The 18,929-nt window shown below is 41.4% G+C and overlaps 1 protein-coding gene across 1 annotated transcript in view; it reads left to right on the top strand.

The window, feature by feature from the left end:
* Nucleotides 1–7,996: 7,996 nt before the first annotated feature.
* The window catches only part of LOC307013684 (latent-transforming growth factor beta-binding protein 2-like), an 85,345-nt gene continuing 74,412 nt past the window's right edge, over nucleotides 7,997–18,929 (top strand). The window contains exons 1-2 of the mRNA XM_079641173.1: nucleotides 7,997–8,896; nucleotides 11,468–11,541. Coding sequence (XP_079497299.1) covers nucleotides 8,436–8,896; nucleotides 11,468–11,541 — 535 coding nt within the window. The 5' untranslated portion in view covers nucleotides 7,997–8,435. The remainder of the gene's footprint in view (nucleotides 8,897–11,467; nucleotides 11,542–18,929) is intronic.

Raw genomic sequence — 18,929 nt, 5'->3', positions numbered from 1 at the left:
ACAAAAGTGCCATGATGAATGGAGCACTTTTCCCTGAACATCTGTCAGAGGCCTTGGTGTCTGTCTGCCCGGGGGCTCTCACAGACAGGTCAGCGCAGTTAGAGAAGCGTCCTCCCTGAACCTCACACGCCTTTTTCTTCCCCTCAGTCCTGTCCCATAGATCTCATGGTCATAACAAGGTTTCATTGATGGCCTAGCAACTGGACTGGAGTTTGGTCTTAGTTATGTGCTGTGTTGGTGTTACCCTATTGACCCTCGCACTGGAGGGATCCCCACCCAACACTGGTGACTGATGATTAGCGAAACCCTGTGGCAGAAAACACTTTGAAGTCATATCTGCTAATTGTTGTGTCATCCCCTTGCTCCTTAAAGCTTGCTTGCGGTCAGCAGAACGTATGTAATGGCAGGCCAATGGTTTGTTCTGACTAAATGGACTATGGGAAAAAGGTTTAATGGCTTGAAAAATAACACATTTATCATGCTTAATAGGAAGCTATTCAGGTCAAATTGACCTCATGCAGGGGGTTAAATCGCATCATAACTTTCTGGTGTTCAACCATCACTGTTAATTGGGGGAAGTAAAGAAGATTTTTCATTCATCTAACTGTTGCTGAAGGGAACACGTGATTCTCGGCTCACAGCTAACCAAGCATGATGCCCATCCAGCAGGACTAGCAGCTATTAAACATGAACGTTGCATGAATACTACTTATAGGAAGAGGAACACTGCTTGAAAACATAACTAACAATTACTTTGACCCAAACCACGGCACCATACCAAATTGATGTGCTGGAAGGCACGTGTCATTAATGAGTCAACCAGCAAAAGGGGCTTATGCATCATCCATTCCCAGCCGCAAAGGTAAACAGACCTTAACCTGTATTACTCAACAGGCTGCAGTCTAATACCAAAACAACTGACAATCTTAGTAAATCTTTCCTTTATCCTGCGAGTGTTTGGACTGTTGAGTGGGCTGGAGGGATGATTTTCAGTGTCAGTTTCTGTGCCACAACACTGTTTAAGAGACACTCTGTGGGAACAGGAAAGATAAAACACTTCCAGCAGTGAATTGAAGCAGACAGAGTTAATAAAACATTAAAATGTAAATGCCAGTGTTTGGAGTCATTATAAAATATATTTTACTTTCAACATGGTCATCATTATATCCTATTTTGTTGTAAGAGTGACCCTCTGCAGTTAATTAAGCAGTTAAGTGAGTTTTATACAGCATTTTCCTTGCAAGTGTGAACAGTATTCTTAAAGGTCCTGGTTCAAGAATAAAAGCACTTTTATAAGATCTGCATGACACTCGTTAAAGTTAGACATAAAACAAGGAAATAGAGCTAATGTGGCCTCTTAACCTGGTAAAACAAACCACAACTGGGAATTTGTTTTTACAATATGACGAGAGAGGCTTCAGTAAATCCTATGGCTCTTTACTGCACCAGTTGCATGCCTGTAAATTGCACACAGCGGGTTATACGGAAAGTCATTGGCAGTTTGGTGCCAGACAGTTGGCATTAACTCAGAGGCTCCTCCTGTCTCACCTTTACCCCAATTTCTGAAATATCCCATCTAATATTACCTCTGCATCATTCACTCACATTGTCTCTTATGAAACTGTGTTGAATAGAGCCATCAGTTAATACTTTTGGGGAGATAAGTGTGTGGAGCCGTTTTTTCCTGTGGTGGACGGAGGGATGTTGGGTAATTGGAGCAGATATCCGTTTCTATCCTCCTGGTAAAGCTGCTAATGTGGAAAATGCTTGAACTTGATTTTCCATGGTCGGTTGGTGGAGACACCGTTAACGGGGATTAAGCTGAACGGCGTGTTGCCATCTATCGCCCCTACATGATGAATAGCAGTTTAGATGGTCCAGTGAGCCTTGTGGCCAGGTCACTGCCAGGAGGACCAGGAGCCCACAAGGCCCCAGGCCAATGGCTAGAGAGGCACACTGAATTGAGGGTGAGGGGCCAGGAAAATTGAAAGGGAGGGGAGGAGAAGAAAGCTCCGGTTATAAAGCCAGGATGATCTATTGCACTCGTTAACCCCTCCTTCTGCTTTTTCTTTTGTCAATTCTTCAAAGAGCCAAAGAAAACATGGCATCTACATACTCAGAATATAAGAGAGCATGTTACAAAGCGCACAATCTGCATCCACCACTTATTTAGACATTACCAGTGTTGATTTATGTTGTGATTGATTTCATGGATTTTTAAATGATTTATTCTAATGACTAGAACGGCTACATCTTTGGGAAATATTTTTTCTGGCAAGTTATTATTTTACCTAATTGGCTGCCAGCATGATCTACCCCTTGAATCCACTTTAGGGGAATTTATCATGCTGTAGTGTGACATCATCTTGTGTATTGTTCACTGGAGAGTCTTTTAAATCAAACTTCAAGAGACAGAAGTAGTGCAACACAACAATTAAGGCTGATGTGGTGGATTTAAAAAGCATTAGCAGAATTGAGCCATAGATTTTCAAACCGATCAGAGTTGAAATTGTATTTCAAAAGACCACCAAAGCTGCCATCGACAAACACATTGTAAAGCAATAAATTATAAACCCTGAAATGTAATAAAAATCCACAGGACTCTTCCCCTTCCCTCTCTGAATCAGCTGCCTCGATCCAACAAATGTATCTTTGAGTTGACTGGGGGAGAGAAATGGATGATGATCAAATCTCTTAGTTATACTGCCATGTCGCTTCTCGGATCATATTTCAAATAACACAGATGGTTTACTTTTTGCATTTCTAGTCCCTAGATGGAAGAAGGAGGGTAGCATCTGCCTTTGTGTCTATATAGTCCTTAAATTCCTATCTCGGGAACCAGTGTCCGTTCAAATATTCAGGGAGCAGAGCTATTTAGGGAACCAGCTTCAAGGGGGTTCATTTGCCAGTGGACAACTAAAGTTGCCTTGTTTGTAGCACCAGCAGAAAAAACAGTCTGTCCTACGAGCCCCTGCTGACTAACCCAAAACATCAGGAAAAAGACAAGAGAATTCACCCACATCAAATCAGGCAAACACTCTCCTTTCCACTTTATCTTAAACCTCTCGAAACCATGCTGATAAAATCCCATACTGGTTCAGTAAATTAACTAAACACAAAATATAGGAAGATTAATTTAGTCTTCTCTCCAGGATGGCCTCTAAAATAAGGTTTTACTTCATTTGATGCAGCTTGCATCAGGTTGGTCATTCTACTGCTGGGATTCCATCTATATTCGATATATATTACATATTACAGAAATGTATGATGTATAATGATCTTTGTACAAAAGCCAAAACCGCTTTTTCTCTAGTGAGGCTTTTCAGAGGGGGCTAAAGGGCAATTTGTAAAAAGGAAAGTACTTAATCTAATCTTTGTTACAGTTTTCTTGCACATTTCTTTTAGTGCTGACATCCCAGGGAGCTTAAAGCCTTTGTTAAATTAACTACTCACACCCATAAATGAGTGAGCCGCTCACTCAGCCGTGAAATAAAGCAGAGTGGATGTAATGCCAGCGCTATGACATGCATCAGAAACATAGCCAATGGTGTTAAAATATGTCTGACTTGAACATGTTTCTGGATGTTCCACTTTTTGAACACGTAGCGTTGGAGTTGATATATGTTCCCCTTTTTTTCGACAGTAATGTATAACAAAGACGATCCAGGCTTGCATGTACAGTTTGGCTGAAGCCCTCTTTTTTTCATCCGGCACATATCACAACACCCATGTAAAGAAAATGTATGAAGCATATCATGAAAGGCGAAGTGGAAGTGCCTGTCTTAAATAACGCCCATGTGACCTACTTCTATTACCCAGCTGACAGCACCTCATTCATACAAGCTGGGAAAGACCCTGTAGTCCTTGGACGAAGCACATTACATTTATCCTGTATATCTTCAACTGTTTCCTCTTGTTGCGTGAACGCCTGTTTTATGTACACTGCTCAATAAGCTATGAAGCGCAATGGACTTGGTTTTGCTGTAATATTCCTTCTAAAGAAAAGCTGTCATGTTCAATGAAAAACAACCACATTAATAAAGCACATAATTTCAGCTTTTACGAAGTGGTTTTCTGCCAAATGAACCTCTCTTTCTCACGTTTTCCCACAGGTTCTCACTGCTGCCCAGTCTGAACAATGTCAGTATTATGTTAGCTGCCGGGCAAAGAGGAAGGAGTGCTGAGGGCTTTGATACAAATGGCAAAAGGTAGCTAACGAAGAGATTGACGTTCCTTGTTGGTGCTCTCCATTGAAATTCATTACAGAGACCGATTCACATAGATCACTTAAAATTCTGGAGGCGAGGCTAAGAATACTCCGTTGATACTTGCTTTTAATGAGAGCCCTATACATTCTGAGTGTAATGATACTGTTTGGCTTTCTAATGGGTACACTTGAACTGTGACCCTTCACTCACTCAACAAAGACCATGCAGTCACTTTTAACTAAATGAATGCAAATGTGTCTCTCTTGGGATGTTCACGCTGACAGGTAAGCGTGTAGAATTGGTTCCCATTGGTAGAATTCATTAGAAGTGAGTGTGTGTTCAGTAGCTTCAAAACATTTACCTTGCGCAGAAAATCATCTAGGAAATGGAGCAATTACAAGCACTAAGTATGGAGACAAATCAAATCCACCTTGAGTTTTCTTCATTAAACATGCATGCAGGTTGTTTGCGTCAGTGTAATTACAAGGCTTGGATGTTGTTATTGTTACTATGACCCTGCTTTGTATAAAACTATGCAGTGTAAGGCAGTTATATTTCTGCTCTGCATTTGAACGATGATAGGAGTGGCTTGGTTGTCATGCCAGAGTTTTCAAAGGACTCTTTGTGTAGAAGCGTCGGTTATAGCCAGAGACATCCTCCTGGTATTTATTCTAGAGTTCCTCCAGATGCTGCAAATTGTATCAAAGTGGGCCATGTTAAGGCCCACTTTCATAACACAGATAGCTGCTTCACAGACCTTCAGTGGTTCCAAACCAACTTGTGCCCTATGGGGTATGTCTGCAGTTACCAAAGGGTATGTGACAGATGACTAGCCCAAGTAATTAAGAAGGATATGAGTTAAAAACTAAAGTTCGCCAAACAATCCAATGCTAACCTTTACAGTTTATCACTGTTTCTTCTTTTTAATACTTTAAACTGTTTATTCTTTACTTTATCTAGCTGGTTTAGACCTCTGATCGCTTGCTAGTTTTCACAAACTCAAATGCAAACCTCTCGTGTAGGGCTGTATCAATGCAGCTAGGTTTGGTTTGAGTTGGCCAATTTTGGAGATCAACTGAAGAGATGGCTTCGAAAAACTAGCAATGTCTTCCCAGAAAAAAGGACTCTTAAAAATATCGTCATTTGATATTCCCAGCACACTGCAACTCAAGTCAAAATCAACCTACACTTATGAATAGCACTAAAGGTAAGCAGCAAAATATGTATTTTTTTTTACCCCATGAGCTGTTTTGGTGTTTAGTGTGTGAAAACCATAGACTGTACCTATATGGTGAAAACAAGTTAGCAAGATAGCAGCAAGTTCTGAGGCTACGCGTAGTTAGCTAACAACAGGGCTGCCCCTGGCCCACTTGGGGCCCAAAGTAATGTATGAATAGGTTAAAATAAACTAACATTATTTTAATGAATAGCTGAGATAGATATGTTAGCTAGTTGCCTAATTTATAAACAGTTGAAATAGCCAGCTAGCGTTAAGTATGCTAATGGTTTAACAGCTATGCTTAAACGTTGGGTCCGTAATTCACTTCAGAAACACTTTTTGTTATATTCCATGGAATGCTCTTAACATCCCGATAGCAATGAATAAATTAAATGCTTTGACAATAAATATATACAAATATTTCATTTGTGGAAGCCGTGGCGCTGTAAAAAGCACGTTCAATTATCTGCACCGTCAGATAACTTAATGGCCTACCTGCCTGTCAGCCTTCCATCTGTGCACAAACTTATCTCGTGCCCTCATTGGTCATGTGCACGTTCGTGTGTGTTGGAGGAGGGGCTCTGTAAGGAAGTCTGAAGGAAGGGGCAGATGTTTTTCGGTTGTGTACTTTCAAATTCTAGCGCACTCGAGCTGGTTTCTCCATTCTTACCTACCCTACCTTTAACAGTTGAAATAGCCAGCTAGCTAAAAGTATGCCATTGGTTAGCTAACTAAAGGTTGTGGATAGGCCTTTAAAGGGAAGATATTATAGATAATGAATGGGAAAAAAGGCAAAATATACCTTAGTTATTAATTAACTGTTGAAATAGTAAGCTAAATCAACAGATTTTGTTAACCGGACGTGCAACCTTGATAAATGGTTGAAATAGCTATAACTTTAAGAAACGTTCAATCATTTGAGGTAATTAATTGCTGAAATACATAGCTTAAAAAGTCTAATACAACAGTCTTTTCCTGAAAGTTGTTGTGTTCACGTTTTGGGTCTTTTTCATATGTATCTCTTTGGAGGCTACAGTTTGCGGGGCTTTTAAACTTACTTACACAGAGAGATGTTGCTGTGTGTTTGCCCACCTGTTAAAGTAATGTATTACAAGGCTCCTGTACTACATTAGTTTAGCTGATAACACATGCATAGTAACAGTAATGAGCAAATAATTGAGATGCAACAATATACATTTTTTGGTAACTAATCGTGGTTTATAACATCCATTTGAAAATCTTAAATGTGCTTGTGTTGACTTGAGTTGATTTGCCAAGCTACAGCCTTACATCGGCCCAACATTTTTAAAAACCACCTACAAAACCAAAGATACAGAAATGGATTAAGATGCTGACTGAGGCTTTAGCACTGCTATAACAGTTGGTCTGCAGCCAGTTGCTCACTCACAGAGGTCACTGAGCAGATAGCAAACCACACATTTGTGGATTTCACCTTCTAGGATGCTGGGGTCAACTGGCCACGATCTTTTCTTTGAGGGCCGTCGACACCAGCAGGGAAACATGACTGGGGGTGGAGTTAGACTTTCGGTCAGTTATAAGACAAATGCAGCCTCCTTCTCTAATTAGGTTTCTCATGGGCTGCAAGAGGAGCTGTGGCGCTCAGCCCAAGTATTCACACAGACATGATGTTTCCTTGGTGATCTGACAGGAAAGGAGACAGTCTATTCTAAGTGTACAATAACCTTTTTAAAAGTTTCAGTGGTAAATCTAAGAGGTTTGTATAGCCAAGCTATAGAGGAAAGGAGAATGAATGAGCAGACTACAGTCTTTCTTACCACTGCTGTTTGTTTTGGATGGCAGTGCAGTGTGTGGTAATGGTGCTCAGGGACCACTCATGAGAGAGACAGGCGTGCATCTTGCGGGTTGAATGAGAGGAGCGAGCCAACTCTTTGGGTTGTTTAAGATCTTATGGGAGAAGAGAAATGTGTTGTTTCCAGACAATCGGAGGGAAAGTGATGATGCAGCATGGGTGAGAGGGGGAGATGAATGGGATCTGTTACATAACCTGTTTTCCAAGATTGAGTTTGAGATTTCCCATATATTTTACTGCTGGTTTGTCTGTAAACTTGCAAATGGCCACAATGCGCTGTTATTTATAAAAGATGAACCACAGCATTAATTGAACTGTGCTACACACTGTGTTGTGGCAATGTGATAAATTGACACAATTAGCCTACTCTACACTCAATCAATTCAAGTCATTATAAAAGAGAATGGATTGACTCCAATAATCCAGCAATCAGTGTTGTGGATCTTCAGGAAAAAAACATCTGGTTTCTGAGCTTTTATGATATTGTAGTAGCATGCTAATTCAAATTTAAATGAAAGGTAGCGATTAACGTATGCTGCTCTCACGATAATTCCAAAAGTCCTGTTCAAAGGGATCACAGGAAAAGACGCTCAGTAACATGATGTAACTTGGCATAGAAAGTGCGTGTGGGCACATGGACCGAGCGGTGCCGTGAGTGAAGCAACAATACAGCCGACAAGGGGGAGTTTCTTCTTGCAAAGCGCATGCAATCCCTACAAAAATTCCCGGTGACTTCAGATCCAAGGAGGTGGTGATATTCATGGGAGCACGATTCAAACTCTCTCACTTGGAGTACAGCTTCAGCAGCCCTGAAGCCAGCACGCTGCTCTCTTTTGAGCCTATTTCTCTTGTTTAACAGAAACTAAAACAGATGGAATAATGTTTGCCTAAAATAATAGTTGTTCACTACTGGAAGGAAAGCTTAGAGTTTCTCACTTTGGACTGTAGTTAGGTGCTGATTTGACAACCTGAAGACATTACTGCGCAATCTCTTACCTGGGCATTATGAAGAGGTATCCAGGCTTTTTTCATTCCTGGGAGAGGATGTCGTCTTGCTGAACTCGTGTAGATTAATCGGGGGCTTTTATTTCATTTGCTCACATTTTAGTGGCTCTCAATACAACTGTAACGTGATCTGCATTTTTACGCGGTACTTTCAAAACGTTGCTTGCTGAAAATGGACCGCGCAGGATTTTTTGTTTTGATGCTTTTGACTGTTGCGCTGGTGCAAATTGGTGACAGTCACAAGGACACAACAGGTGGGAGGAAAGAGGGTGCAGGGGCAGCCCAGGCGGTGTCGAACAAGCAGCAATCCCGGGTGAGGAGTCAAGGTCACTCGCCAAGGGAACCAGAGGACGATGCATCTCCGGAACCATCCAGTGAAAATTCTCCTGGGACCAGCCGGTCAATGACTCTTGTCCGACTTCCCAGGGGCACATCACCCCACGGGGATGACAGGCAAACATCCAAAGCAGGACCGGCTCATGCTGCACGCGTCTCCCGGGAAGACCCCGTCTCTGCGCCGCGGGATGGTGCGCTGCGCACCGCCAGACACCCGGGCATCCTGCAGCACAGGAGCGGAGTGAACCGGAGGCAGAGCAGCAAGACCGGCTCTGCCAGCACAAGGAGACTTGTTGGGTAAGAACGGAAGCCAAATGCTCCACTATAAAACATGTTTACTTTGCTTTATCAAGCTGTTTAAGCCATTCACGTTCACTGTATGGACAGAAGTTTTTTAGGAATGTGTGTGACCTATTTTACTGAGTCCATGTGGTTTACTGTAAAGTGGTTGTGGCGCACTAAAGCAGAATATCTCTTCCTGTAATGCAATCCAAGTAATTATGTAACATGACCCGCAGAAAAGGGCTTCAAAGTTGTGTTCCATGTCAATACAAAGCCGTGTGGATGGAATGCATTAGGTGAAAGCTGTATATAAATGACTGTAATGTGTGTGTTTAGTTATCAGGGTCATGGCAGGACATGTAATAATAGCTGAGGTTAAACACTGTGCTGATTACTGGCTTATAGTGGAGGTGTATAATGAGCAGCAAATCAAATGTATATGAATATATGAACTATTTTGAGACTAATGCAACACTGCATTATCACCATTTCCTCCCATTACTACAAATTACAGCATATTTAAATGAAAGTAGGAGAATGGCTGTAGACTACTTCAATGTGTGCACCCTTTTATTCTCTTGCCTGTGGCTATATGGTTCAACCGGAGCCTTGGCTGGTGAACATTTGCAAATTTGCTTAGTGATCAGAAACACCTGTTTCTCAGATGGCCCTCTGTCAAAGCTGCAAATCCCTATTTTTTTGTCTTTGTTAAACTTAGGACGATGGGTTGTTTCCACATTAAAGCTCTTTTCTTTTTGTGAAATGAACCTTCATGTATCCAGTCCTTTTTGTTCCATAGGGACAAAGCGTGATACACACCAGAGGGAAAAGGGTTTACATAATAATCAGAGGGGGATTTTAATGGCTCACCTTGGGTTGCAGACACTGAAAAACCAACAAAATATCTTTTTTGTGTGTCATAAAATGGGCTCTTGCCTTTAGGAAATTGATTATTTATATGGCCAATTAATGCGGAGGATGATTAAGGCAATTGGTGTGCCATCGGTAGGCATACAAATAATCTGCACTCACCTGCCTTAAACCTAAACATTGATAACATTGGGAATGTTTTCCAGTACTTATATCTGAAATGTATTTACTCTGTCCACAAAATAACTGTGTTTTACTGTGCACTGTCAATATGCCCTGATCCATCACACCTTAAAAATAACATTTCTTATCCAATCCGTCAAGCCGACAGTTCATGCATGGTTGAATTGCGTTGCTGTCAATTTAAAGCAATGCATTAAGTAAATTCCTGCCTGTAATGTTCAATCAGACATGCTTTATTACCTTGCTTGACATTGCCAAAAAAAAAAGCATTCTCAAGTGTTGAATGTATTGGCTTCTTTGAGTGTTATAGAAACATAAAGGTGGCATTACATAACTTCCAGGGAACATTATAGTAGTCTGAACGGTGACACATTGATTCATTAGCTTAAGATGAATCACCCGCCACTTGTTAGAGAAAGTGTTTTCATGACACATTTCCTCTCTGAATTCCCACTGAGATCCCTCATTTAGTGGACCCGGAGGCACTGGAAGCACCGGGTTTACTTTTCTCTCCTTTACATACATGTTGACTCAGTATGACTCCCTTCTGTGTGCACCTGTCAGTTGTGGACTGATTGAGATATCTCAGTGGTGAAATTATACCCTGTGCCTCATGTTTGAAATAAAAATATAACTATGTGTGAACATGGTTTTATCTTCATTTTAACCTGGGGCAGGATCCTAATTATGTTGTATAACGTTCTCCATTACATACATATATCCCTTGACGGAATTTGAATGTGATGACTGATGTATTTGGCACGGGCCTGGCCTGATGTGTTTGATTTATGACAAAGTTAAGCCTGCCAGAGGGCCCAAAACAACTGCATGTTATCCCTGTGACGCCCCAGTAAGACTTGCAGTATCTAATGAGCCCAATCCAACTGAGTTCAATGAGTCAATTCCCGTTATCTTCTCAAATCACCATGAGTCAGGCATCCACTTACTGTAATATCTCGTGAAAGGATGACGGGGCACAGATCCTTGCCAGCTCGGTGACTGTGGCCCTCAAGTTGCTCTTGCGGTCTGGTGCTTTTTCATCTATCTCACTTCGATAAATTGACCCGTGCTGAATGTGTGGATTAAAGAGTGCAAAGAATGCAGTTCTTACTGTTTAAAACTTGTCATCTCTCATTTGCTCAGTGGTTTATAGAAGATGCAGGGTGCTTTTCATGTCCCGTGTGTCTCTCATAATCCCTTCAAGGCTCCGATAACTGTTTTTGTTTTCACTCGACTCGTGCATTACAGAGGGACTTGTGGATCCTCGTTCAGATAGGGTTTCGTGACTTGCCCTGACATTTTTATCAAATAAAATGCAATTATAGTGTAATCTCTAAAGTGTTCATATCAATAGGAAAGCCAAAATGGAATGATCTGTAACTGTAACAGCCTTAGCAACCAGATCAGCTTGTCATGCAAAGATTTGATGTTATTGCTCCATGGATTATTAAAATGTCCTTGTTATTTATGGAGGCTTGAAGCTGTACCGTCAGTGTCTTAATTCACCTTTTTTTGTATTTGTCTTCCTTTCAGGCCTAATGTCTGTGGAGGTCAGCAGTGCTGCTCAGGCTGGGCTTTGGCACCAGGAACTAATCGTTGCATAAAACGTAAGTAAAAACCTTGATTGTCCTATTTACATTTGAAATAATAATCTTTTATTCAGCTACGAAATATATCTATTTTATTATTTACATACTAAGGACAAACATGGTTGTAAGATCTGGAAGCAGCACACAAGCACACTGACATGCATTATGTATATTAGAGCTTTCTGAACTAGTAAACTTCTCAGACAGAGGCTTTAGAATCTTATTCACACAGACTGAAAATATAAATGGAATAGCCCAATGAAAGTTTTCCTAGGATGTTATTGTCCCCATGCCTTTTATTTTCACGTTAGATCCCCGCATGGAAATTACCATCATTAGCACTTGGCTCGCTCTATGACAGAAGCCCTTAATTATGGGTGGAACTGCTTCTTCTTTTATTTGACCTCAGCAGTATTGGATATCCTAACTGCCGGATAATTAAAAAGTGGACTAGAAGATACTGCGAGAGAATGAACAATCGACAACTTCTTGAGAAGCAAAATTGGTATAACACTATCCGTGCCCGCAGAATTCCGGCAATCATACTGCAGGTTTTCCACAGATTCTAAATGAACCCAGCGATGCTGCTTTTTTTATCCTAACTTAATATTGTCTATCACATTACAAGCTAAAAAAAACAATGCAAAATTGCGTGGATTGTTGTTTTGGAATCACTGCTGAAAACAAAAGATCTGATTTTGGGTTGGAGGACGGGTTCCAATTCAGCACAGAAATGGCTACAGCTTGAACTAAATTGACTCTTTTTATGTGATATTTGAATTTCATTTTTACGACCGCCATTGTTGCTGCAGACAGAAATAACATGTTGGAATTGGAGCTTTTTTAGAGAGAGTTATCTTTACATTTTATGAGTAAAGTAAAACCCACACGGCAGCTGGCATCTATCTATCAATGTAGCAGCTAGCTAGCTATAGGCCTACCTCTCTTTGACTTGTTTACTGTTTTCTCAGTTTCTCTTTGCTAATTGTCCCCCTCACACACACAGCACACACACACAGTTGACACACATTTCTGCCGATTACACAACAAGCTGATTGACCCCAGCAGCCTCCTAATTAGATCTCCTTCCCTCCTGTCCAGTGCAAAGCATCCTCCTCATTTTTTTCTCAAGTCTCAGCTAAAGGCACACTTACCAAGGTGTAAATTACATCTAGCGTGGAGCTGCGGCTACTCAAATTAAAAGAGTAAATACTTTTAATCAGCCAAAAACAGGTCCAGTCTAACCTGCCTGTGTTAAACAAGGCAATGCATCTTAAGGAGGCCAGGGTCTGTCCAACCATCTGGACCCTCTTACAGCTTGGCCCTCACCCAGGTCTGACTGGAGGCTATGCTATCATCAGCTGAGTGAAGCCTCACGGCCGGCAAGGTGCCAACACAAAGGCCCAGACTGGAGCTGGGACTGGAAGCCCCCACGTAGAAGACCTCCATGGAGGAAAACAGGGTCAGGCTATCTTTATTTCGTCCCTACCAGAGAACCAGGCTGCTTTATTAGGCATGGCAGCATGAGAAAACAGTTTCACAGTGGGGGAAAGTAAAAGGAACAAACCTGTTGTCTGGAAGATTAAGTAAAAACATATCATGGCTGAGCTGCTTCTAGGAAATTCTCGTTGAAGGGATTGAAGTCATGTTTAATATTAAAAGTGTCAGCTGCTTGCTGGATTGGGTGTCTACACTTATGGCTTCCAAACAATACCTCCTTGTTCAATTGGGTTGAGCTCATAGCAAATATATGGCAGGAATTGGATCACTTGTTGTCCAGGGAGTGCGCTTACATGTCTTTAGAAGTGTGGATATAAAACCGTCTACGTCTGAGTCTCTGTGGGTCTGGTCGGAGATTGTTGTCTGGCTCTCCGAAGCCTCCATCCTGCCCATGTCCTGGCAGGTTCGGTGCTGACTGTCTCTGTTTTCGGCTTCAGGATGGATGGTTAGCAGACTTGTTTTTGCATTCCATGCGCTCAAAATAGCCAGGGTTTCTAGGTACAAAGCTTTGATCGATTAAAAACAGAACATTGCGTTTAGACTGCCAATGTTTATTTATCTTTTAGTTAACTTGATGATTTTAAGTAAAGATGAAACTTCGCAGGTTTTTATGACAGACGTTTTACCCAACTATTATTAATGGTGGCTGAGAATCAAAGCAGTGTGTATGAGCGTTGTGTTTGGCCAAGTGTGAGCTTGGCGTTACTTCCATTTGTTAACTTGAAGACAGGATCGAAGTTCAAGATGAATGGAGCATCTCGATTTTTGGGTCATGCGCTTATACTTTATTGTCCGCTGAGCCCAGGTTCACAACTGTTCCTAAAAAAGTATTGTTTCTTAGATGAAGAGCAGAGGGAGGCCATATTGCATCCTCACGCAGCCACAGCCCACCAGTAGCCTTGTTTTAGTTACAATACAAGACTATCTGTCAGCTGCAATACTGAGGAAGTGTTTGTGCTGAACACTGCAGATGGTCAGCTGAACGTCTGGATCAAAATCCCTATAGAACATTTTCAACCGGATTTCATGTAATCTTACACCACTTTAGGAAGCTGTGGGAATCTTGTATGTGACAGTAATTGGCACACAAGAGCAAGTTGTTCTATAAAATGTGTATCAGATTGTAGTAGGAAATTGCTACAGAAATCTGTTTACAAAATAGTAAGCTACTTAGCTGTGATAATAGGATGAAAGTTTAAATTGCTGGCAAGTTTATGTGTAAATACAGTAACCCCGAATTAGGTGGTGAATCTGTGATGAATTGCTGTTTTGCCGTTTTGGTTTACCACATTTCTTGGGAAAAAACAATTAAAGTAAGACCTTTAAAAGCCAGTGTTACCGGAGAATGGAGTTGAGTTTTATCTGTCCTCCTTTGTATCGGCTTTCAGAGGCTTCATTCTTATCTTTGTACCTTTTCAATGTGGCTTTCACTCATACCTAGCTGTAAATGGATTCTTGGATAGGCTACCAGGAGGCACAGACTGCGGTAACGAATCCCTTTGGCAAGTCAAATACCTCCTAGTTTTACAACAAAGGTCTGTGAGGCTGTCCTTACTTTAGACACAGCTTTCTCTTCGAGCTAAATGTCAATATCTGTTTTGAGCAGATGGAATGTTTACCATGTGAAAGATAATTGATACGAGGAGTGAAGCAGGCAGGACCCAAACGCAGATAACACTTATAATACCTTTATTTCAAGGGCTAATATATAACATGGACAAACAAAAACACTCCACGGTAAACTTAGTCACCAACAAAAGACGAACCAACACTGAACACAGGACGAGACAAGACTAAATACAGGGAGGGGTAATCACAAGACGAGAAACAGACGGGCAGGGGAGGAGAAACACAAGGGCCACAGATGAACACAATCAGACAACTAGACACACCAGGGAAACTAACGACAGGAGGAAAAACACAGGGAAAAGGACCAGACAATAACCCAGGAGGAAAACATGACAGGGAGAACAGCAAAACACCCAAACCTAGACATAGAAACGTGACATGAGAATCGTGAAAATAAAGAGTGCATCTGTCCCATGATTAAGATCCGCTCATCCCTGGCCCGTGCTTCACCATTCCACCAAATTCCATTAACATTTCCGCAGTAGTTTTTTCTTTATTCTGCTGACAAAGTAACCAAACCGAAAACATAACCTCCTTGCCTGAAGAAATTAGCACTAAGAATAAAGGTCAGCTTACAGTGCAGGGGTGTTATGTGTGTTGCAGGTATTTTGTCATTAACTAAGTATTGAAGAAATTGAAATTCATTCCAAGGGGGACAAAAATGTCTGTACAGTATCAAATCTCACTGAAATCCATCCAATGGTTATGTCACCAAAACCACACACGGCTATGGAATGCTACAGTAGGTGTCGGCGCCGCTCATACTGCCAGGGTCACTATCCATCAGATTTATGTTGTGTTGCTCTGGCTCCTCCAGTTGACATGGCTGTTTTAGTAATTGGATTAATGGCATAGTCTACCACACACAGTGAATGTACGGGACAATATAGAATACTTACAGACTCCCTGCAGCACAGACAGAAACTGGCTTTACATTTAACCTGAGCTCATAATGCTCCCTAAAGTGCCGGCTTTAACGGAATTTATTTCACCACACTATACATCACAATATTTTGGCGAAAGCACGCGACACACATGGCAACTTTCAGCCAGCGGCAGGAGCATGACCCTCTAAAAAAAAGCAGATGTTGTTTAATTTAAACCCCTCACTGTCTCAGAGAGTGCAGATGAAAGGTGCATCATTCACAGGGACGAATAAAGTTGTTTTCAGTCTCTGAAGCAGTTGGTGATTGACAGAGTGAAACACGGTAGAAAATAGTTCCTTTTTGATTGCCTTCCAGCTTTCTTTGGCCTGCTGTGCATCTCAGGGCCTCACCCCAACCCTAAAATAACTCCTCATGCAGAAAGTCTCTCTCTCTCTCTCTCTCCCTCTCTCTCTCTCTCTCTCTCTCTCTCTCTCTCTCTCTCTCTCTCTTGCTTACCTCTCTCATGACAAGGTAACTTTCCTTCTCTTTCCAAACTATATATATCGTATGTAGCATGTTTCCTATTTACCACCATGTCCCCAGTGTAGTTTAAGTATGATTGAAGCCCTCCAGTGTTGTGAGAGCATGTAAGTCTTATGTTCAGAGATTGAAGCAGCTGTTCACCATGACAGAAATCAAACCATCCCAATGTGGGTTTTATGTGAAAAAAATATTACAAACAGTCATAGCAAAACTATACAAATCCACAGTTGCTGTTGTGTGTGAATCCCTTTTACAGTTATGCTCTTCTTTTGCTACAACATGTGTGAAGCAGCTGGAGAAGTATCAAGGACAAACATGTGCGAACGCTTTCTGACCTCCAAAACAGTACCCAAAAATGTAGGTTCACCATCACCTAATAGATACAAGCCGTCTCGCTTTGCTTTTTATTTGCTACACAATAGAATATCCTCCTATATTTGGATTTAGTCTTACATTGAACTTTGCCCTCTGCATTCAAACTAAGACTTGTTCTTCAAAAGGTTGCCTCGAAGGCAAAAGCACACACATAGCTCTGTGATATTTGCTTTTATTTTAACTTGTCATGTGTTTTGTTTTTAATGGTAGGAAATATACTTTATTATGCATACAAATTGAATGAATGAACTGTACTGTTATGGTTTTATGGCACTTCTTAGGACATTCAGCTAGAGGTCATGAGTTGAAGTGAAGCACATGATGCAGGGTGAACAATGACCCGCTGAGTCAATAGGATACAATTTTACAGCAATGCTAAATTAATTAGCTATGAGTTGATATCCAGAGGAAAATGTGCAGTTTTTAATACATCAAAGGCGCATGATTTCAGCTGTTATCCTCAGCTTGTATGATGATGAATATCTCACCTATTTAATAATACATTGTCATCATTCTGCAGCATTGAGGCATTCATATTCCAAAAGAAAAACCTACTTTCCCACAGCTTTGAAAAAAGAGAGCTTACATTGATGAGAACCAAACCTTGTGAGCGGCGTCCTCTGTTTTACAAGAACAGGAGGAGGTTTTTAAAACACTGGTGTTTCTGGTGACTTCATTTGAAATGACTGCCGCACATACAGCCACAGAGCCTTCCTCAGCTTTATATGTCGTGTGTGGTTTTGTGGGGGTTTAGTTTAGGGGCATGACACTCCCTTGGCAGCCCTGCAGAGAGTTATGGTCCATTGGACATATCCTGTAATCAATACACACTCCATCGGCCCAAAACCCATCATTAACATGCTGGACAGCTCGTTCTTTGCTCTTCTCCACAAACCAGGAGTGCTGCTTTCTCCACTCCAGCTGGTGTGTCTGCTTAAAGGTTGCAATTGCGTTCTGTTTTTTGCCTTCTGCGCCACATGTTTTTCTAATTGCTACCATAGACAAAAGTGTGGCGCAAATGATGTACTATTCAGCATCTGGACCTCGACATCTTACTGTTGAATTTATTTCTTGTTTATTTGCACATTCTTGTTCATGAGCTGCTATATTATGGTAATGAAGAAGTAGAACAAACATGGCTATGTTTAGATGAAAGATATTCTTTAATAACACGCCAAAATGATGCAAAAAGTTGACGACTACCGCCTATCTCTTAGCAGAAAGCCTGAAAAGCAAGAAAGGGCTTGATTGACAGTTACAAAGCAACATTAACAACCAGCACCCCTCTCCTTCAGTCACACACACGCTCGCTGAGGCCCCAGTGTTGTTAAGTCAGACTGTAGTCAACCATATATCATGGCACTCTCCTGCTTAAAGACCATATGGAAGTTGTTGCGATGTGATCCCTCAGGAGGATGGGGTTTGTGGCTTTTTGGTGAACACCACGTCTCTCAGAGTCAGCTTTACATGTTGCGGGCGTACGCCCCCAGATCCAGATATCCTTGACAGAGCGCCCCAGCATGTGGCTCATTAGAAGCTGAATGTGGGAGTCTGAGGGGTGGAGGCACGATATAGCGCGGCTAAAATTAATGTACACAGTGTCATGGGTCAAGTGTAGGTTAACAAAATCCCCACACAGAGCTGAGGTGGGTTAGGAGAATAAAAGCTACAACTACTGTATTGGACCAAAACACCCACACTGACTGCAATATGTGCATCCATAACATAGGCACCTTAAGCCGGTGAAATATTACCCTTGTAAGATTTACCACAAAGAGAAAAATAAAGGATTAGTCAAACAGTGTCAGACTCCCTCGTTCTGGTTCTGATTAGGACTGATAGAGGACTTTAGAGTTACAGTAACAGTTTGGTTAAGTTAGCGTTTGGCAAGCCTGAAGTGATAGCATTTGCAATGCCAACCATGTGGAAATCACATGCTGTAAAGAGATTAACACTCACTTGAAATGATTAGCATTGAGAGGCAATTGTATTAACTGCTCGATAGACCAATTCTTACTCCCTTAGCGGATAGCTTGTCCGGATGAGAGGCAAATCTTAAGCTTGCTTACCTCCGCTGCCTCCCACAATCCTCAACACTTGACCTATTTCATGAGATCTGTCAGGTTCAGTGGTAACTCCTAAAAAGAGGCTCTTGCTGTCATCGCAGGATGTTGAACAGACTAGGTTTCAGTGACAAGAGTTTTATGATTGTCTATACAGTTGCTTTAAATTTAGAGCAAATCCTAGGACCTAATTCAATTGGTAAATGGACTGTACTTTAGCTCCTTATCCAGTCTTCGAGACGCCTCAAAGAGCTTTACATACTTCATTCTTCACCTTTATACTTTATCATTCACCCATTCATACATCGCTGAGGCTTAACATTCTTGACCAACATTGCATCCACATGTATATACACCATTCTTTCTATAGATTTAACACTGTTATTTTATCGTATCTCCTAGAATCAAACCAGAAACGGCTACACTGAAA

The sequence above is a fragment of the Notothenia rossii genome, assembly GCF_949606895.1.
Source record: "Notothenia rossii genome assembly, chromosome: 7".
Lineage (NCBI taxonomy): Eukaryota > Metazoa > Chordata > Actinopteri > Perciformes > Nototheniidae > Notothenia > Notothenia rossii.
Note: the sequence above shows the minus strand (reverse complement) of the source record. Positions and strands in the feature narration are given on the sequence as shown.